The sequence below is a fragment of the Orcinus orca genome, chromosome 6, assembly GCF_937001465.1.
Source record: "Orcinus orca chromosome 6, mOrcOrc1.1, whole genome shotgun sequence".
NCBI classification, from domain to species: domain Eukaryota; kingdom Metazoa; phylum Chordata; class Mammalia; order Artiodactyla; family Delphinidae; genus Orcinus; species Orcinus orca.
The window spans coordinates 31,587,336-31,608,689 of NC_064564.1; the positions used below are offsets into that span (position 1 = coordinate 31,587,336).

Consider the following 21,354-nt stretch of genomic DNA (forward strand, 5'->3'; position numbering starts at 1 on the left):
TTGCATAGCGATGGCGTGAGAATGACAGGGCACACAGTTTCCACGTGGTGACCTGTCCTGGAGGCGCCTGGGACCCAGACAGCCGGTACCATCTGCGTCTCAGCTGGACCAGGTACCTCCTCCAGCTCCAGCTCTGTTCTCGGTTCTGTTCCAGACACTCTTCGGTTATAAGACAGTGGTGCCCAAACGTGGCCTGGGCCCCTTCCCAGGACCTGCCCGCCCTCCTGAGAGGACTCATCCCTTCTCTGCCTCGACATAGAAAATACCTTGGCCCCTGGCCACAGCACAGATGCTGCCCAGCCCCCAGGTCCTTGCGTACATGCCTGTGCCTGTAGCCACGGCCTGGTCCTCACCAAGTCCCTGGCACCTGACTGGACTCACGGGTGGGAGGTGTCTCCAAGAGCTCCCAGTGCAGGCCCTGGGCCTGGCGCCTCCCCCTTCCCTTTCCTCTGTCTCCTTTAAAAGCGCCTTCTTGTGGGGAACGTCCTCTGTGCTGTATGCCATCCTTGCAGAAGAAGGTTTATCACTGTGTTCAGTTAAGGAATAATAGAAAAACAACACATACCCAACACTCTGCTTAAGAAACAGAATGAGCCCAGAGCCCTGGAGTGCCTGTGATGAAAGTGGCCGCACTCACACAGCGGGGTCTTCCACCTGTGTGAGTGCCCCGGTTGTTACTGGCTGCTGCTCCTGAACCCTGGCGAGACCTGGCTCCTGGCTGGTCCTTGCAGGCCAGTGCTGGTCCTGCAGCCGTTGGCCAGGGTCTAACTTTCCCTCTACTCCCCTCCCCTTCCCACCCATCCGTAAATACCAGAGCCAACCCTGGGGTCTGGGGCTCTCCTTCTCCCTGGGGTCCTGATGGCAGCTGCCTGGGCCTCGCCTGGGCCTCTCCTGGGCTGTGCCTGGGCCAGGTGTTAGGACCCCGAGGAAGCCCCAGCTGGGCAGAGTTTCAGAGCTCACAACTCCCAGGTTGCTCAGCTGGGTGTTCACTTGCTGATAGCTTTAACTCAACACACACACGCCTTCAAAACTTAAAGTAATTTGAAGAGGAGATGACTACGAATGAAACACCAGTGTTGGTTATCATAAACAGATGGTAACCTTACAAAGGAAGTGCTTTGAAAGCATAGGGGTGTCACTGCACTGCCAGTTCTAGGACTTGGCACCTGGTCTGGGCTGCCCTGTTGTTAACACCTGAGCTTATTGACTGTTGAGTGGTGAAGATGATGAGGCTGCCTCCCTGAGGCTGCCTGGGGGTGGGAGGCAGGCCGATGGGTTAGCTTTCTCTTCTCCCTCTACAATCTCCCCCCAGCAGGGGGCGTGGGGAGGGCGCTGGTGGTGGGTGGGGGATGCAGTGGGGAGGCCTGTGTGAATGTGGATCAGAACTAAGATGCCCCCAGGGCTCAGAGAAGGGTGGGCTCTTTGGGGACCTGGGCTGGCTCCGATCTGGAAGTGACCCCTCGTGTAGACCCCCAGGGTGGGAGGGGAGGGAACTTGTAGCCTAGCCCAGGGATTCTCGTGTTTGTGGTACCAGCCCTTCTCCTACACAGCCTCCAGATAATAGGATGTTCCAGTGTGGCCAAATTCTCTGCTGTTTGGGAAAAAATAGAAGAAACACCTTGGAGAGGATCACTGGGGGGTGACTGTGAAAATGGAGATGGAAGGGAAAATGGGTCATGGGCAGAAAATAGAAATGGCAGGCAAGCGTGTCTGTGGGATGCTTTCTTTCCAGCGGCCTCTGGTCAGGTCAGCCACGTGGGGGTGGCACTGAGGGTGGGTGCTGAACCCTGGCTCAGCCTCTTCAGCAAGTCCTGGCCACGTGCCCAGCCCTGCTCACACCTCCCCGTCCTGGTCTGAGCCTGGCGGGGGCCTCAGGGTGGATGTCTGCAGGATTTCAGCACAGTTCATTCTGTCAAATGGAGTTGTCTTCTGAAATGAGTCTTTTGAAGTAATCACAAACTTACAGAAAAGTTGCAAATGTGGAACAGAACTGTTCAAGGTGACTTCTTTTGGCCAGAACCGTGCCTGTTTCCCACAGACAGGGACTTTCCTAACAGCCACCTCGGCTGTCAGAACTGGGAGAGCAACCCAGCCCCACCCAGGGTCCGAGTTGTCCAGTGATGCCTTCATGGCAAGAGCGCAGATCAGGGCCGCTCACCACGGTCAGCCCACTGAGGACACTCCCTGAGATCACGTGGTTGAGGGTTTCTGCCAGGGGTGTCCATGTGCAGTTATAATTAATAACTATTTTGTGGGGAGGTACCTTGAAACTACGTAAATATTCCATTTTCACCAGGCTTGCCGTTTATTTATATCTGTGTGCACTCACAGTTTCTCTTTTATTCAGTAGGTTGTATGCTCCATTGGTGAGTTACCTATCGCTGCCAACAAATTACCCCAAACACAGGCCTGTACACACTTATGGTCTTGCGCAGTCTCCGAGGTCAGGTATCCGGGAGTAGCTCAGCAGGTGCTTCTGGCTCAGGGCCCCTCATGAGGTGTAGCCAGTGTGTCTGCCAGGGCTGACTGGGGCCGAGGGTTTGTGTCTGCTTGCTCACCTGACTGGTGGCGGGACACTCAGTTCCCAGCCAGGTGGGACATTCAAAGGGCAGCTCATGACATGGCTTCATGGGAGCAGGTGATCCACAGGAGGGAGAGAGACAGAGACACAGAGGGAGAGACAGAGAGATAGAGACAGAGACAGAGACAGAGGGAGGCACACAGAGAGACAGAGGCTGAGAGATAGATTGAGAGACAGAGAGACAGAGGCTGAGAGATAGATTGAGAGACAGAGAGACAGAGACTGCATGTATGTGGCCCCCCTTCGTGTACCCTCACGCTGGCAGCAGACCCATCACTTCTGCCACCACAGATCACTTTCTCCTGTGTGCATTTGTAGACACGTCCTTCAAACCATCATACATCACTGTTTATTTTGGTGCTCAGAATGCCCCAGATTCAGCCAGTGGGAGGCCCTGGGTGCTAGCTTCCATGTTGTCCTGCATGTCTGTCATTTTCTGAGCATGTCCTTGATTTCAGGCACAGTGAGATGTCCAGCTCCCCTCGCCCTTTCCCTGCAAGCCTGAACCCACTCTCACAGCGGCCAAGCTCCGGTCGTTGGCCTGGGCCCACTCAGTTCAGAAGCACATGCTACACCATAAATGTACACTCTCACATCTACATCTGGCGTATTTATGTGTGTTGTACTTTGAAAACCGTGAGTTCACATGATGCCAGCGCCCCAAGGTTTGTTCTCTGGTTTTCTCCTATTTCACATGGGGAATCCCGCAGTGACGGTGAGGAGCCTGGCTTCCGCCGTTTTGTGGTTTTGCCATAAATATTCTCAGAGAGCACTCTGATGTTTCCTGGAGATCCTTGATTCATTTACAAACGCTCTCAAATGCTCCGTTGGGAAAATTGGGTTCAGAATTTTGCTAGGCATGGGTACACACCTTTCTGGTCTCTTGTTACTAAATGTGCCTCCTTCCCCCAGCCTCTGTGACTTCTCAGAGAATGTCCAGGACGGCACTGAGGACTGGTTGAGGCTACTTGTCCCTGTCCCTGAGCACACAGAGGCAGCCAGGACCTCTTTCCCGCCCTCGGCCAGCCTGAGCAAGGGGCTCCATGAAAGCCCTGCGGCCCAGCCAGTGAGGGGCTACTCTGAGTTTTGGCCCTGCCAGAGGCAGATTAGGATCTTCCCTTCCCCCTCACACACCCAGCCCATGGTTACGAGCATCTGCTGTGTTGTCGCCGACCAGGAGCCGGGTCAGTGTAGGTTTAGATGGTCACTCTCCCTGTGGATCTGCAGTCGATGGCGGGAGGATATTTACTTACGGGATGACGAGAGCGTCCACGAGAGGAGCGAGCTTGGTGATGGGGGTGAGGGACCCGAGGAGGGGACTTTGGGCAGAGACCCCACGAGCAGGAGGCGGCAGTGCACTACCAGGCAGGGTTGCCTGGTAGTGGGGCATGTGGGTGGGGCCGATCCCAGTCATGACACGGTGATTTCCTTTGCAGATTGAGTCAGGATTTTTCCATGAGAGCGATGTGAAGATTGTGGCCAAGTCCATCCGTGACCGCGTGGCATTGATCCAGTGGCGGCGGAAGAGGATCTGGCCAGCGCTGCAGCCCCAGGAGCAGCGGGACCCCGGCAGCCCTGACAAGGCCAGGGGCCCACCCACACCCCTGCAGGTCCAGGTGACCTACCACTCTCAGGCTGGGCCGCCAGAGCTGGAGGAGCCCGAGGCCGACCAGCACCTCCTCACCCCTGCGCTGCCGGCCAGCGCCACCTCCCTGGCCTGTGAGTGCTGCCCTCCCCAGGGCCCCCCTGCCCTGCCGCCCTCCCCTTAGCCCACCCCGCGGGTATGAATGATTGGTGTGGGCAAACATTCTTCCAGGGAGGGCACTGGAAGCATCCCCACGTTGCAAAGAGATCTGTTCCCAGAGGGGTTTAAGTCTCCCTGAAGTCCAGCTTCTCAGGACAGGTGGGGGACAAATATCCAGGGAGACCCAGAACCTCCTGCGCCCCCCGAGCCAGCAGGGATAGAGCTTGTTTAGTTCAGCTACTTATCCCGTCTGGAATATATCAGTCCCCGCCTCACAGGGAACCTGAGGGCTGGGCCTCAGGCCTGGAGTCGCTGACCAGTGGAGGCGTCTGTGCCACATGCTGTGGTCCTGGGGCTGCCAGTGGCTGCAGCCTCTAGTCATGCCGTGGTCTTGGTTGTGACTTCTGCTGCTCGGATTGTCCGTCCCCAGGGTTATCTCCCTTCTGGTACTGAACCTTTGAGACCTTTAGTGTGTTTCCCAGAGAGTGTCACTGATGGATTGGTGGGAGTCACTTTGTAGCTGGCTTCATCTCAGACCACTGGAATGAAGAGTCCTGTGTCTTCTCCATGTCTAAGTGGAAGTCCTCAGTATCCTAAAAATTTAGCCGTGAGCTGAGGATGGGGGATGTAGCCTTTTCTGTCTGTTCTGTGAATAAGCATGGAGAGCTGAGCCACCTGCCCAAGCCACTATTTCAGGTTGTTTGTGTGGAAAGACCAAAATAGTCTGTGTAATCTATTTAATAGTTACATCCTTTCTTTATCAGTAAAATAGCTAAACATTCTTCAAAGCAGGCTGTTTGAATTCAAACCATCGGCTGACTGGCCATCACTTTGAGATAGGTTGCCTACTGTTTACTTCTCTCCTACCTGCTCAAGTTTGCTTTGGAGAACAGAATCGCCACATCATCACTCCATTTTCTGATGAACCGAAAAATTAGTTCAAGAGCATAAAGTTTTTGCAGGAAAAGGCTTTCCACTCCTGACATACCACTACACACTCTGAAAACATAATTTTTAGTTGAAAAATTTCTAGGACAGGAATTAAGAAATCTCCTTTTGTTGAACTTTGAACAGATACAGTCTGTGACCTAGAAAATGCTCTGCTGTGGTAAGATGTTGTGACACAGGCTCGACCCGTTGCATAGATGTGAATCAACAGATGAGTTTAGGGTGGGCGTTCTGTCTGCAAACAGATCCCCTTCCTGACTGACTAAGAATGAGTGTGCTTCACGTAGTGGCCATGCTTCTCAAAAACAGTTTTACCTATTTACCGTAATTTCTCTAAAGTAGACTATATTTAGTCACATTTTATAAAATTCAGAAAATCCAAGAGGGTATACAGCAGAAACCAGTTAATTTTCCTCCCTGGAGGTCACTGATGTTTTAAGTCTTTTAAGTTTAACTTCCAGAGATAATAACTTCCAGACGTAACCTATACCTGCAGTCTACCACGCACACGCTCAACATGCATATGCATACATACATACATGTGTGCACGTAGAATATACCCACACGAGTGCATGTGCACAGGCGCATGGGCACACGTGCACACACGTGGGCACCCCTGTGTCTCCCTCTAATCTGTAATCCACAGCACCCTGCACATGCTCTTCTGCACCTTGCAGTGGGTCAGAACAGAAAGCCTGTGCTCAGCCATCCCTCTGGCCGCAGTGCCTGGGGCCGGCTGGACCACACTGTGCTTCATAAAGATGAACTAATGTAGACGCAAGCAGCACACACATCACTGGAGGGGACCTGGTCTTAGATAACAAGATGGGCACACACACACTTTCATATATTGGAAGGTACAGCAAATATCATATGTTTTGACTCCCCACTCTGTTTTCTGTTAGCTGCCCACCAGCTAACCAGATCAGGCTCAAGCCTGGGCCAGCATCTGTGACTGTGAGAACACAATTTGTCAATAGGTTAAAAGTGATTTTTAAAAATAATTTTTATTATACAAATAAACACATTCACTTTAAAAATATAAAGTGTCACATATATGGTTAGAGTCACTGTACCTGAAATTGGTCTGTACACTCTCTCATGCACTCACCTCTCTGTCTCTGTCTCGTGTGCCCACACTCTGTCTCTCATGTGCACATGCTGTCTCTGTCCCTAAGTAGCAATGACTACCAGCCACCTCATCAAAACTCAGAGCCACTTGTTAAATTGGTTTTGCACAATCAAACCTCACAATTCTTAAGTCTTCCTGGGTCAAAATAAGTTCTGATCAGCTCTTGGGAAAAATTATTTTGTTGCAAAGCCAACAAGAGTCCTCTTTTACTTTATTTGTTTAAATTACAAATGGACACGTAGGCCAAAAGGTGCCCCATAGAAATAGCTTGGTGTTCATAGGTGACAAATCCTAATGCTTATTATGTAGCTTTTGGAACCTGGAGGCAGTAAAACAAAAGTGCCACTTCAAACAGGTTTTTGCTTTTCACTCTTGCCTGGCATGACCATGCAGGTGCCCTGTCTTCCCAGGTGTCCTCCCAGGCTTGGTGAGACCAGCCTGTGGGCCGTGGCAGTCTTGTCTGTGCCCCCATGTGCAGGCAGCTCCTTCCACCCAGGCTGGGTTTGATGGCCAATCTGGGCTGATCTTGGGTGAGGCTGGCCTCTTGGGGGGCTGCCTTGGGCCGTGGACTCTCCGGGTCCCCCTTTTATGGCCTCTCTGTGGGGCAGGCACCTCGTCCGCCCCGTTTTCCAACCACGTTACACCTGGGCCTGTGAAGCGAGGGGCTAGATTTGGACCCAGGTCTTCCTACTTCAGGCTCTTTGCTGTGGTGAGTGGAGGTGGTCAGGGTCCTGAGACCTCCCTCCCCTGCTATAAAACTCAGGTGGTAGTTCTTTCCTCCACATGACTGTAGCTTTTCCTAACTTGGACGTTCCATCTGGTGCCTTTGAAGAGCTGAAAGTGCTCACTTTCAAGGCCAGGTCAGGTGCCAGATGAGGTCCCTATCTGTAAGCTGGTGGAAGTTGTCCTGCCTACAGAGGGTGGTGCAAGGTACCCACCTGGGATCCATGGTGGCCCATGGTGAGCACCAACAGATGTCAGGCAGTGTGTGGGCAGGCTGCCAGGGCCATTGCTGGGTGGTACAATTACAGCCCCCTGTACCATTCTTTAGTTGATTTTTTTTAATGACACACATTTATTATGTATGTGATCTGGAAATGTAACCAAGTCTTTGTTTTACAGAAGAAAACACGAGGACAAGCTATCCCATGTTTGCGTTCCCTGAGACTTGCTGGAGTGCTGTGGGGGTGATGTTTGGGGGTGCCCGCTTTGAGCTGTGCTTTTGTCCTCCTTCCCCAGCGGACAGCACGTTTGACAGTGGCCAGGGCTCCACGGTGTATTCGGACTCGCAGAGCAGCCAGCAGAGCGTTGTGCTGGGCTCGCTGGTGGATGGAGTGCAGCCCCCCGCCCAGTGTGTGTGCAGCCCCCCTGTGAGCGTGAGTGACGGGCCTGTCCTGCCACATAGCCTGCCCTCACTGGGGGCCTACCAGCAGCCTGCCATGGTGAGTCAGCCCACCCCTTCTGGCCAGAGTTCCTGTCCACATGGACTAGAGTCTGTGATGGTCCATCTAGTTGGTGCTGGCCTGTTGTCAGTTCCCAGCCATGCAAAAGCAGGCCCGTGGGAGGTCCATCCTTGCCAGTAACTGCAGGGCTGCAGGCTGGAGCAGCCTATGGTGTACCCTCAAAGACCTGCCAGATGAGAAAATACTGGAAACAGCCCAGTGACACCCAGTGCTTGCAAAGCTGTGATAAACCTGGCAAGGTCCCGCCCTGTGACTGACGCTGGGCCTGAAAAGTTACTTCTGACTGTTGCAAAGGTGACAGAAAAGCATCATTTATAGTAATGAAGCCTTTGATTTTGTCTCAGTGTCTGGCTTCACTGAGGGAGTGTTAAGTATCTCCTGGCATTTCTCCACCACATATGCAGCTGTTAAAAGTTAGAGGTATGGAAACGACCAAATCACGGGAAGCATTTTCAGTGATGTTTGAGAAGTAGGATTGAAAGGGCCTCATGCTTCTTTATGCCTGTGGAATAATTTGTTAGATGAGATGGAAATTGCTAGATGAGGGAGTCACATTTAGCATTTGTTTTTTTATTTTGATTTTTTTTAATGTTAAAGAAAGCAAAACAATTGCTTGCTTCCCAGTCCCAAATGGTCAGTCCCAGGGAAGTTGCCCTTGAGCCAGGCTGTGGAGAGGGGTCCAGAGAGAGATTTAGATGCCCCTCAGGCCCAGAAGTGGTCAGGGCCAGTGCCCCTGCCCGAAGAGCGTCTCCTGCCTCACGTTACAGTGGCTCCCAACATGCTCTCACATGTGCTCTCACTCCACGCTCTCACGTGTGCTTTCAATCACGCACTCTCACACTGCGGCTGCCTTTTGGGGCTGCTGAGTGGCGGGCCCCAGCCTTTCTGGCCACCTCTGTCTCTCTTCCCTCCCCTCCTGACTGCTCAGGCTCAGAAAGTCCCTTTGGAAAAGCAGTTGAAGCATTTGCCTCTGCTGACTGGAACCCAGTATTCATCTGCAGTTTGACTCGTTTCACAAAATTAAGTGAAATATGATTTTAGAGCAGGAAGAGTTCATTTATGAGAAGGCCACCTGCTTCTCAGAGCAGTGGTTCTCGGCTTTAGGTCACCCATGCTAGGGCTGAGCCAGAACCTTCCACCGGCCCTCATCCCCTCTAGGGCAGGGTCATACTTTCCCTGGCCCCACAGTGTGCTCTCCACCCAGGTCCCTGCAGCACTGCCCCTGTCCTAGTTTTGGCTCACAGGCCGGGATGCCCGTGCACAGGTAGGTCGAGGGCCTGGCCAGGATGCACCCAAAATTGGCTAGAGTGTTCTCTCCCATCTTTTGCCTATTTATGCAAAAACACCTTGGACAGAAGGGGTCCCCAGGGTGCACTGAGGGCTCCTGGGGAGGGTTGCCATGGTGATTTGCCCCTGGGACCCAGGGAAGAAGTGGCACAGACGGTGGAGTCAGGAGTACAAGCCGCTCCTCTGAGGCCTCCAGGCTGCCTGAGCTCCTGACTCCTGCTGGGCTAGGGATTGCGGCTCTAGGAACACGTGCACACGTGACTCATTCCGCCCTGTGGCTTCAAGTGAACGCAAAGGAGAGGTTCCATTCTACCCCATGCTGCTTTTCATAAAGCGTTTACTGCAGAAGATGAAATGAGTGATAATGGTTTTGGAAATCACGTGTTTCATCTAGAAAACAAGTGAGAGAACTTTCTGATGTCGATGTGCTCTCACCTTCAGAAGTCATCTCTGTGTTTTTTTCCGTAGCTGTCACCTGCTTCTCACATCCCCACTATTTTGAAGTAAATCCTAGACAGAAAGATGTTTTGCCCCAAGATATTTCAGTCTATATCTCTTCAGGATCAAGACTCTGAAAACAAAACCCCGTACCATTATTGCACCTAAAAATGAACAAGTTAGCAGCTGTTCTTAATAGCATCAAACATCCACTACTCAGATTTCTGACTCTTTCCTAGTCCATGTCTATGCTGTGCTTGGCGGTGAGGGCTCACGTCTGTGGCCTTGTTTCTTTCCTGATGGGTGAGTCATGGGAGACTCGCAGCTCTTCAGGGCACCCCTCTCTCCAGCTCTGTCCCACGTTTTATTCCCACGTTTCCATATTCTGTTTGTGAATATATCCACCTGTACACATTTTATATTGTCTTATGAACAAGACACGTATGCCTTTTTATCTTTCCCTCATTTAATGTCATAACAAGCGTTTCCCAAGGTTCCCCAAATCTCTTTTAATGATCTTTTCTCACAGCATGGTATTCTGTGGAGCTGAAGTTCTAGGACATTCCCTGGTTGGGAGGTGTGGCTGTTCCTGGTTTAGGGACCTCCACACCTTGCTTCTGCTGCATCATGTTCCTCGGAAAGGGTCCCTGGCAGGATGGCAGGCACGGGGAGTGAGAGATGGGTCCCTGGAGATGGTGAGTGTGTGCTTGGCAGGGCTCCTTAGGACAGCTCCTGAGTGTGGCTCTGGGTGCTTTTTGCAGCCTGGCCTGTCGGTGGCCTCCATCCCGCCCCCCGCCCGCCCTCTGCTCCCACAGCAGCCTTTCCCGGAGCCGGCCATGAGCTTCGCCCCTGGGCTGCCGCCGCCCAGTGCCCCTGTGCCGACAGGCCCAGGCCAGCCCACACCCCCCGCCCACCAGGTGAGTGCTGGCTGCCCCTCTTTATGGGTACCATGGGTGCCTCGGTCTCCCCAGGCCCTGCCCATCCGTACTGGCTGGCCTGAGCCCAGTGTCTGTGAGCCTCCTGGCAGGTCCAGGCCCCCTATACGCCTTCTCTGCAGTTCCCCAGGGCCCAGGGTGGAGATGGGAGTGGGGGTGGGTCTCTTGTGTCTGTGGAGTTCAGGGTTCCGCAGCACTCAGAAGGCCCCCGTTGCACACAATGGTCCTCCCAGATCTGTGTGTCCCGGGCTCCAGCCTGGGTGTTTGAACATGTGTGTGGGTATGTGTGTGTGTGCATGTGTGTGAATTGATTTTTTCTGTTGTGTCTAAGTACATAGGTGTATCTCAGGAGGGCACTGGTCTAAGAGAAGCCCCTCTCTCTTTCTAGCCTCCTCACCTGACCCAGCCGGTACCCCTGCCACAGGTCCTGGCCCCACAGCCTGTGGGCCCCCTCCAGCCGGTGCCCCCCAACCTGCCTCCATACCTGGCTCCAACCTCCCAGGTGGTGGCCCCTGCTCAGCTGAAGCCCCTCCAGATGCCTCCGGCGCCCCTGCAGCCACTTGCTCAAGTCCCTCCACAGGTACCTCTCTGTCCCCTGCCCTACAGCCTCACCTTCTCCCCCAGTCTAGTTGGCTGTTCCTTGTCCTCAGGGCACACGGGTCCCTCAAGAGACAGACACTCCCTGATGACAGGGCGGCTGGGCTGCCGTGCTCTCCTGCCTTTGACTTCTGCCCCACATGCATCTAGGATGGGGAAAGGTTTAGTCCAGAGTCAGACCAGAGAAGCCAGGATGGGGCTGTGAGCACGTAGCTATAGTCACCGTCCTCCACAGAGCTACTCGAGGCTGTGCTGACCCTGGATTCTTGGGAGTCCAGGGGACAGCCGAGCAGCTCGCCAACTACAAAGAAGAGTTGACTGTAAAAGTGACTTCTGATGCCCGTCTTCGGGGGAGCATCACGGGACCAGTATCACTTGATAGCACGTGGTTGATGCTTGGGTGCTGTCACTCAGGCTAATGCTGTCAGTGGTCATGCATGTTTCCAGTGAACCTTGATCACGGGACGGCTTTCGTTTCATGGATCCCATTATAGTGTGTTGGCAGAGCTAGGATGGGAAGTGAAGCTGTGAGTGTTCCTGCGGTTTATAGGCACCACCCAGAAGGTTCTTTCATGTCAGCAGTTGCCTGTCACCAGCCTTGTCCTCATTACTCCTGCATTGGAGTCACTTTCATCATCTAGTTAACCCACCACCTTGCTCCCGGTGGTCGGGGCATTTAGTTGCTTTTCAAGTACACAGAGGTCAGTTTGCATATTTTCGCTGTCTTATAATTACACAAAGGCACATATTATGCAATGCTCGTGTGCCCGCAACCAGAAAAGCTTTATTTTAGAGAGAACTGTCAGAGAATCTGCTGAAATGTTTGAAGGGCTAGATCCACGAGATGTCTCCAGGATGGACGAGCAGACACTGAAGGTTCCAGAGCTCTGCTGTTGTGAGATGCTGCTCTCTCCCAGGATGCATGGCACAGGGGCATTCGGCCAGCAAGGAGGGGCTGGAAGATATGCTTTTCTTGAGATAACCTGTTGAAGAATTTGATCTCAGTGTGAATTTATACAGGTTGGAGGGAATCAGGCAAAGTAATTTCAGATGTTTGGGGCCAGTCCTGTAGCTCTGGCAGTCCTGGTCTTTCTGAATGAGAACATGCCAAAGCTGTGAATCTGATGGTCACTGTTATAACCCCTGATGTCCTTGCAGTCACCTAGCAGTAGCCTCAGAGTGGCCCAGCCTGAGCCCCTTTGAGGTGGTGCTGAAGGCGGGGCTGTCTTGAAGGTCATGCCTGCACCCCACACCCTTCTGAGGCCTCCTGCCTTTCCTTCTGTTTGATGGTATCATACACTTGGTTCCATTTAAATTGGGTTTGTTTTTGTTCCCTTCCATAGAAGCTACACAAAAGTGTGTTGGGGCAGAAGCTGTGGGTGACGTGGACCCTCTCACCCAGTGCAGATGTGCTGCAGACACGGCCAAGTCTTGGTGGGGCTGACATGCTTGTTCTCTTTCAGATGCCTCCACTTCCTGTTGTCCCCCCCATCGCTCCACTGGCCACAGTCGACAGCCTCCCTGCAGCCCTTCCTGACCTGCCAGCCACCAGTGGGCCCGCCGTGCCTCCCCCCTCTCAGTATTTCTCTCCGGCTGTCATCTTGCCAAGCCTCCCACTCAGTGCCACCACTGCTCCCCTGCCCACGTCACCGGCCCTGCCTCTGCAGACAGTCAAGCTGCCCCACCCTGCAGGGGCACCACTGGCCGTCCCATGCCAGACCATCGTGCCAAACGTGGCGGCCACTGCTACTGGCATCCCTCTGCTGGCTGTGGCTCCACAGGGTGTGGCTGCCCTGTCCATTCACCCCACTGTGGCCCAGCTCCCTGCCCAGCCTGTGTACCCGGCGGCCTTTCCGCAGATGGTGCCCAGCGACGTCCCACCTTCTCCCCTCCATGCAGCGCAGAATGTGCGGGCTGCCCCTCCCCACCCGGCACCCCCCATGCTGCCACAACCCCACAAGCCAAGTGTTGCCCGCCTTGCCGAGCAGGTTGCTCCGGCCGCCAGTGCTGGGAGTCAGGTAACCCACCTGCTGGCCAGGGCCCACTCTCTAGGCACTGGGAGACCCCTTAGCACACGAGGAGTTTATGGACCTCTGCTCCTTCTCAGCACCTTGACCCCGGTAGCAGAGTGGGAATGGACAAGCAGGCAGCTCTGTCCCATGGCTGCAGTGTCTCATCCAGCATGGGGGGTGTCTGCTGCCTCCTCTCGCCTCCCAGCACGTGTTAGGAGCCTTGGGGATTGGGGTGGCTAGAAGCTCCACTCTTGGTTCCTTCCCAAGTGTCAGTAGCAGCTGCTTGTGGTGGGGAGCTCCTGGCCCCTGGCCACTGGGCATTGTGGCACCTGCCTTCACCTGGATAGGGTTGGCAGTCTCGGTGCAGCTGTGTCAGCCGCTCCGTGGACGCTGGAGAGGCTCACACTGCCTGTCTTGTTGCCTGTCAAAGTAAAGTAGGCGGGTAACCCCCATCTCAGCAACTGGGAAATGAGGCAGATGGGGTTCTGACGGGATCTGTTGGTTGTGGACTGGGCAGTGCTGGGTGTACATGGGTTATTGGTTCCAAGGCAGTCATGGCAGACAAGGATGATGTCTCAGAATCAGGTGGGGACCATGGGCAGCTTGTTGGGCTGACAGTGAAGGGATACAGGGACACGTACCCTGCTGGCTGGGTGGACCTCCCCGTGGCTCCACGCACCTGCGCAGCCCATGCGTGTTTTGGAGCTCCAGGGCAGTTATCCGCCCTCACATGAGGAGAGGAGCTGGCGTGGGGCTCTCACCTTGTGGGGGGCTCTCACCTTGGGGAGGCTCTCATCTGGGCATCCCCCCACCTAGGGAGCCTCTTACTTGGGAGCCCTCCCACCTCAGGGCCTCTTACCTGGGCGCCCTCCTGCCTGGCCCCACCCTGGCTCTAAGCCTCAAGAGTTTGTGCCTGTTGGGCGTGTCCTTTGCCGTTTGAGCTCAGGCTCCTGCCCTTTTGATTTGGTCATGAAGATTCATCCTGGAAGTGTGCTGAGGGGCCAGGTGTCCCCCTAGCTCGTTTTGTACTGAATCCATTCTAGAGTAAGGCACTATGTCCTAAGTATGCACAGATTCTCCTGGATGTTTCTGTCCACAGGGTGTGGCTGCCCTGTCCATTCACCCCACCGTGGCCCAGCTCCCTGCCCAGCCTGTGTACCCGGCGGCCTTTCCGCAGAGGGTGCGGAAGAAGGGATTTGTACTCGGAGAAGGAAGGGACGATTTTCATTGACCGATAGGCTGGTGTTTGTTTGAAAACCAGTGTGAGGAGGTGCATCAGTCCAGTGCCTTGACTGAGCGGGCACCTCCCTGGTCTGTTACTTGGAGTAACACTGACTCGGGTCAGGGCCATGTGGGGAAAGCCAAGGGCCAAGTGGAGGCCTGGGGGTCTGTGGTGTCATGGCTGGGCCCGTGCCTTACGCCACATGCTGGCCTGGCACACTGTTGGCACTGGGTTGTTGGCTCAGCCAGTGGCTGGAGAAGGTGCTGGGTGCTTAGAGGTCACTGGCCAGGCCTGGTGGCCTCTCTGTGGTCCGGCTGGCAGAGGGTCTGGAGTTTATTGATGAGCTTGTCTGGCCGCCCAGAGGCTTCCCTGTGCTGAGGGAAGAGACTCCCCTGAATGCACCGGCTGGGGTGTCTTTGCAGGAGAGAGGGCTCCTCGGCTAGGCTGTGGCTTTCGCATCTTACCCCACATACCACGTGTCTTATTGGTCTCATACCAGCAGGCCCAGTGGCGGGTCATTCCCATTCCCAACCTCAACCCCGAACTGGAGCCCTTAGCCTGTCTTAGCCTTCCCCCATGAGAGCTTTTCAAGAGGGAACAGTAGGGAATCTGGTCCAGCTCCTGAGTCACCCCATGGAAGGCATAGGTCCACAGTCCCTCTTGCCATGGCTGGGATTGAAATGCAGGATTTGTTTGTTTGTTTGTTTTTTTGCGGTACGCGGGCCCCTCACTGTTGTGGCCTCTCCCGTTGCGGAGCACAGGCTCCGGACGCGCAGGCTCAGCGGCCATAGCTCACAGGCCCAGCCGCTCCGTGGCATGTGGGATCTTCCCGGACCGGGGCACGAACCCATGTCCCCTGCATCGGCAGGCGGACTCTCAACCACTGCGCCACCAGGGAAGCCCCGGAATGCAGGTTTTGACCTGACAGGAGGCTTGGATGGAGTAGCATGTTGGCCTGGCCCTGTAGGGTGGTGGCACAGAGCCCAGACAGGTGCTAAGTGTTTGCCATGCTTACAGCTTCTCAGCCTGACTCAGCTAGAAGTTCCGAGATGAAGTGCAGTTTTAGGTTTGATTTTATACAGATGGGGACATGAGAGTGTCCGTTCTTGTGTGTTTCATTAAATCTGCATACAAACATTCCTGGATTTGTCTGTGGGGTGTGGGTGGATGGAGAGGGATGTCTGCATTTCCTGCTCACCTGCCTGGATGATGGAAGTGCCTGCTTTGGTCCGGGACCCTCAGGAAATGCCATGGCCCGCACCCCAATTTGCATCCCTGTCCTCTGTGCCCCCAGATCCTGCTTGGCCACCCGCCTCCATATGCCGTGGATGTCACCACCCAGGTCCCCACAGTGCCCGCGCCTGCTGCCGTTCTCTCCCCACCTCTGCCAGAAGTGCTGCCGCCTACTGCCCCTGAGCTCCTGCCTCAGCTCCCCGGCTCCCTGGCCCCCACAGTGATGGCGGCTGCCCAGAGCTTGCCTGTCCAGACCACTGCGCTCCTGCCACCTGCTAACCTGCCACTGCCCAGCGGTCCTGGGATCACTGGTCCCTGCCCAGCCGTTCAGCTGACAGTGGAGCTGCCCCCGGAGGTGTGTGGCCCTCCCCTTGGGGCTTAGCCCCCATTCCGTCACCCTGATCCCAGCACCACGGCAGCCCTCCTGTGCCATGACCTTGGGTCTCAGCCCTAGAAGTCAGGGATGCCCTTGGGAAGGTGGAAGCATGTACTCAGGGACACCATGGGTGCTGTTCTTATCTTCCTCTGCTGTCCCTGGATGTCACACTTTCTTTAATGACACATCCAGCTGGAGACCGTGATTTTTACACATGGATTCAGAGTGCTTTTCTTTGGAGGCGATGGGAAGGCCTGTGACAATTCTTCCTGGGCCATGTGCTCCCTCATGGGGATGATCAAAGTGGGTTAGCGTGTTTGGAAAGGGGGTGGCCCCAGCTTTTAGAAATCTGCTTGGCTCCAAGCGTTAACATAAAACCCCTCACTCCTGCCACCCTGCGTGGTTTGCTTGCTGCAGTCAGAAGGAGGCGGGTGGCGGGCTGGGCTGTGGAGGTGGGGAGACAGCAGACTGATGCGTCTGTGTCACGGGGGAATGGATGTGACCTGTCCTCCTTTCCATGGTTTTATTTCAGGAGCAGGCCTCGCAGGACAAGCAGCCAAGCCTCCCTCAGAGCTGTGAGAGGTAATGGCACACTTTGCCCTCATGTGTCAGGGCTTCTAACAATGTCGCTCATTTCCAAGTCTGACGTGGTGGAGCTTCAGGTAGCTCCTGTGGGGTCTTTGTCAGTGCTTGTTGAAATTTGGTAGTCAGTTGTGTTCTGGGTCCTTGTGCTGGTCTGCAATGCCGAGGACCTTCTAGAAGGGAGAGGCTGCGGACAGAGAGTCAGCAGGTCTGGGGACCGTGGGGAGGCCTGGAGGGCAGGGCAGAGTCCAGCCCACATCCTGGGTCTCCCAGCACCTCAGGCACGGAGAATGTTGCATTTGGGGAGGGAACTGGTTACAGGAAGTGACCCTGTGTCCCACCCTTCTGGTAATGCCAGCACCAAACTTGGTGTTCCGCAAAGTCTCCTCAAATCCTACAACAGCTGCATCTGGCTGGCGTGTTCCCCTTGCTGTTGAACAGATGGGGGAACCGAGGCATGGGGGAGGATTGTGTCTTAACCCTGACATTTACTGTAAGCCGAATAAGCCTGATTCACAGACCAGGAGCTGAGAGGACCTAGGTCCTGGGTCAGAAAGGCCATGTGTTCTCTACGACTCCAACACTGCCTGAGACAGATGTTACAGGGGGAGAAGGGCAGCGGGCTCAGGGGTCTCTCTCCTGGGCATGGCCAGCGTTAGACTCTCTAGGTTTTCCAGGTGAGCACACCCAGACAGTCAATCTTCTGGCTGTTTCCCGAAAAGCCGAGTTTCCACGTGAGGCAGGCTTGCAGGCCCTTCCCTTGGGTACTGTAACATTCTTGGTTTTTGCATAGCTACGGAGGTTCTGACGTCACTTCTGGAAGAGAGATGAGTGACAGCTGTGAAGGTGCATTTGGTGGGGGGAAGCTGGAAGGCAAGGCCGCTCGGAAACATCACCGCAGGTCCACGCGTGCACGCTCCCGCCAGGAGAGAGCCAGCCGGCCCCGGCTGACCATCCTGAATGTGAGTAGCCAGGCAGAACGGGCCGGCAAGACAGGGCTGGCTAGGCACGGTCTCCTCCCTGGTCTCACTGCCTGAGTGTCCTGTAGGTGTGCAACACGGGTGACAAGATGGTGGAGTGCCAGCTGGAGACACACAACCACAAGATGGTGACGTTCAAGTTCGACCTGGATGGGGATGCACCTGACGAGATTGCTACCTACATGGTGAGGCTAGGTGTCCTGCCTGGTCAGATGAGTCAGTGGCCCTTCCCCTGGGACTGTGAGGCTGTCTCCCTGTGTCCTATGGGCGCATGCCTGCCAACCCCACTGAGGAGAATATTGGTTGCCAGCCTTACCTGTCCTCCCGCCTCTGCAGGTGGCTGCCTCTTGTGGGCAGCACTGGCCCATCACCTGGAGGGCCTGCTTCTCAAGCTGTGGCTTCTCTTGCTGAACCGTGCAGCCCTGATGTTGGGAACTGGGCTCCCTGGCTGTGTCTTCCCCTCTTGGGCTTAGTCCAGAGTAGAAGTCAAGCAAATCAATCAGTGAAGACCCAGTGTGGCCAGTGGCCCGAGGTACATCCCCACCAGCAGGGTTGCATGCGCTGTTGCAGGTAGAGCACGACTTCATCCTGCAGGCTGAGCGGGAGACATTCATTGAGCAGATGAAGGACGTCATGGACAAGGCAGAGGACATGCTCAGTGAGGACACGGATGTGGACCGTGGCTCTGACCCTGGGGTGAGCCTGCCGCACCTCAGCACCTGTGGCCTGGATTCTGGGGAGGTAAGTCCCGGGTAAGAGGTCCCAGGAGGGTCTGGGCCTGCTTATCCCCCAGCTCCAGGCTCTGTGAGTACAACACTGTGATGTCGCCTGCTGGAGGAGCCTGTAGGCCATGCAGTGTTGGGTGAGGTGGCTGGGAGGGTGGGCGCCTTCAGTTCAGTTAGAAATGTCCAAGCTCCTGAGGCCCCTCAGATGATTTGAGGCAGTGCTGTGCTCTGAAGGAAGTTCTTGTTCCACGCAGTCTGCTGAGTTCTGATCCTTTACCTCCTTCAGGAGAGTCGCCAACCCCAAGCGAATGCCCCGGTGTATCAGCAAAATGGTATGTCTCCTTTCAAGGCTACACCTGCCAATCAGACATGCATTTGGAGGAGGCATATCTGTCATTGTCCCTTCTCTGCCTTCCAGCAGGCATTTGATAAGAGTCCCACAATGAGCATATTGTAAGGGGTTTTGACTACCACACGGGGGGGGAGTGCTGGAGTGTGTGGTGAGCATGCCCCCATTGGGGGACAGCTGCCCTGTCTGAGAAGCCATATCTGGCCTGGGTTGGGACGGAGCATTGTGTGGACTCGCTGCTGTCTGCTGGTCCCCCAGCCAGCATTACCCCTTCAGTGATGCACCACAGGTGTCCTGGGACATAAGCCTGTGCTGGGGGGACTTGTGAGAGCCTCTGCCAGTGAGGACCCCCTGAGTGGGTTGCACATCCTCCCCACTGGTGTGAGAGGAGTTCCCCAAATCCCCATAAGGCAGGTCTGGTGCTGGTGGGGAGGGGTCACGTCAGCCTTGGGAGAAACCTGCTCACTCTCACCAGCTGTTTTTGCCCTGCCTCTTAGTCCTTCACACTGGGAAGAGGTGGTTTATCATCTGTCCAGTGGCTGAGCATCCAGCAGCAGAGGCCCCCGAATCTTCACCCCCACTTCCTCTGAGCTCCCTGCAGCCAGACACCAGCCAAGGTATGAGCAGCCAGAACCCCTCAAATCTTCCTCCTTGATAATTAGGTGTGCCTCCTGTGTATTGCTCCACATCACCTCATTGTCCTCAGCCTGGCTTTACCTGTGTTCATGTTTTGCCAGCAGGTGCTGTGTGCCCAGCAAAGTGCAAGGGTCTCACCCTGCACTGTTGCCCCAAAATGCAGAGCAGTCTGTGGGGCTGTGTCCTTGTCTGTATCCCTGTCCTAGTTTTCCACCAAATGAGCCAAGTCAAGGTGGCACTTAGGCTTGGGCCTGCCAGTTACCTTCACAGTGCAGGTGAGGCACATGGGCTGCACAGGTGTGTGCTGAAAGGGCTCTGCGCTTGCCCTTTCTTACCAATATTGTTGTGGGAAGAAGTCTCAAGGAAAATCAGAAAACATTTTGATATGAACAAGAATGAAAATACAACATATTAAAATATGTGGGATGCAGCTAAAACAGTAATTAAAGGGAAATTTATAGCACTAAATGATTAGAGGAAGAAAGAGATCTCAAATCAGTATCCCAAGCTTTCATTTTGAGAAATTAGGAAAACTAGAACAAAATCCAAAGCAAGCAGAAGGAAGGAAATAAAGAGCAGAGATCAATGAAATTTGAGACAAAAACAATAATAAAAACAATGGAACCAAAAACTGATTCTTTGAAAAGAATTAATAAAATGATTAACTTCTTGTAAGACTGACAAAGAAAAAGACACAAAATACCAATATCAGGAATAAAAAAGGAGACCACTACAGGTCTTGCGTAAAAGGATACTAGTCATGGAATACTATGAACAAACCTGCACACATAAATTTGACAACTTAGATGAAACAGACTAATTCTGAAAGCCACAAACTACTAAAACTCATCCATGGTGGAATAGATAACCTGAATACTCCTATTAACAAGATTGAATTTGCATCAAAAAAATCTCCCAAAGGAATTTTCTAGGCCCAGATAGTTTCACTGGTGAATTCTATCAAACATTTAATAAAGGAAATAACACCAATTCTATATAGTCTCATCCAGAAAATGGAAGAGGAAGGAACACTTCTCAAATAATTTTATGAAGCCAGCTTCACCCTTATATCAAAACCACACAAAGGCAGTACAAAAAAAGAGTGACAGATGCTAATCTTTCAAGGATATAGAGGGGGAAAAAAACACTCAATAACACATCAAAAAGTCAAATCTAGAAATTTATAAAAAAAGTAATATGCCATAACAAAGTGGAGTATATCCTGGGAAGGCAATATTCAAAAATCAATTAATTCACCATATAATGTCAATGGGAATTTCCTTTCTCTACAAAGGGAAAGATACATGATCATATCAGTTGATACAGAAAAAGTATTACAAAATACAGCGTCCATTTATGATAAAAATGCTCAGCAAACTAGCGATAAAAGGGAACATCCTCAACCTGATAAAGGGCATCTCCAGAAAACTGACAGCTAGCATCATATTTAGTGGTGAAAAACTAAATGTGTTTTCCCAGAGATTGGGATCAAGGCATAGATGTCCACTCTCTCTATTCCTATTCAACATCACACTAGAAATCTTAGATTCCAGATGGACAAGAAACAGAAATAAAAGGCATGTGGATTGAAAAGGAAGAAATAAAACTGTCTCTGCAGCTAATATGATTTTATGTGGAAAAAATCACAAGCATTCTTAACAACAAACAACTCTTAGAACAAGTAAGAGAGTTTAGCAAGATCACAGGATATATAATCAACAACAAAAATAACTATATTTCTATGTTGACAGTGAACAATTAAAAACTAAAATTTTGAAAGAATACTATTTACAGTGGCTCAAAAAAAAAGATAATAGCTATAAATGTAACAGAACATATACAGAATCTGTATGGTGAAAACTATAAAATATTGATGAAATGAATTAGAGATGACCTAAATAAATGGAGAAACATTCTATGTTTATGGATTGGAAGACTCAACATAGTAAAAATGTCAGTTCTTCCCGAAGTGATGTATAGATTTAATGCAATACCAATAAAAATTCAAACAGGATCATTTTTGCAGATATAGGCACTCTGACTCTAAAATTTATATGGAAGTACAAAGGTAATTTAAATAGCTAAAGCAGTTTTGAAAAAGGAGAATGAAGTTG

General features: G+C 53.0%; 1 protein-coding gene across 7 annotated transcripts in view; it reads left to right on the top strand.

The window, feature by feature from the left end:
- WNK2 (WNK lysine deficient protein kinase 2) overlaps positions 1-21,354 on the top strand; it is a 158,248-nt gene that overhangs the window by 54,905 nt on the left and 81,989 nt on the right. For 5 of the 7 annotated variants that reach the window (XM_033413628.2, XM_033413630.2, XM_033413632.2 and 2 more), the window contains 12 exons: positions 4,018-4,300; positions 7,645-7,847; positions 10,355-10,510; positions 10,917-11,108; positions 12,589-13,143; positions 15,654-15,947; positions 16,501-16,550; positions 17,344-17,512; positions 17,599-17,715; positions 18,101-18,271; positions 18,542-18,587; positions 19,102-19,221. In XM_033413628.2, coding sequence (XP_033269519.1) covers positions 4,018-4,300; positions 7,645-7,847; positions 10,355-10,510; positions 10,917-11,108; positions 12,589-13,143; positions 15,654-15,947; positions 16,501-16,550; positions 17,344-17,512; positions 17,599-17,715; positions 18,101-18,271; positions 18,542-18,587; positions 19,102-19,221 — 2,356 coding nt within the window. The remainder of the gene's footprint in view (positions 1-4,017; positions 4,301-7,644; positions 7,848-10,354; positions 10,511-10,916; positions 11,109-12,588; positions 13,144-15,653; positions 15,948-16,500; positions 16,551-17,343; positions 17,513-17,598; positions 17,716-18,100; positions 18,272-18,541; positions 18,588-19,101; positions 19,222-21,354) is intronic. The other 2 variants (XM_049711468.1, XM_033413634.1) reach the window with 2 other exon arrangements.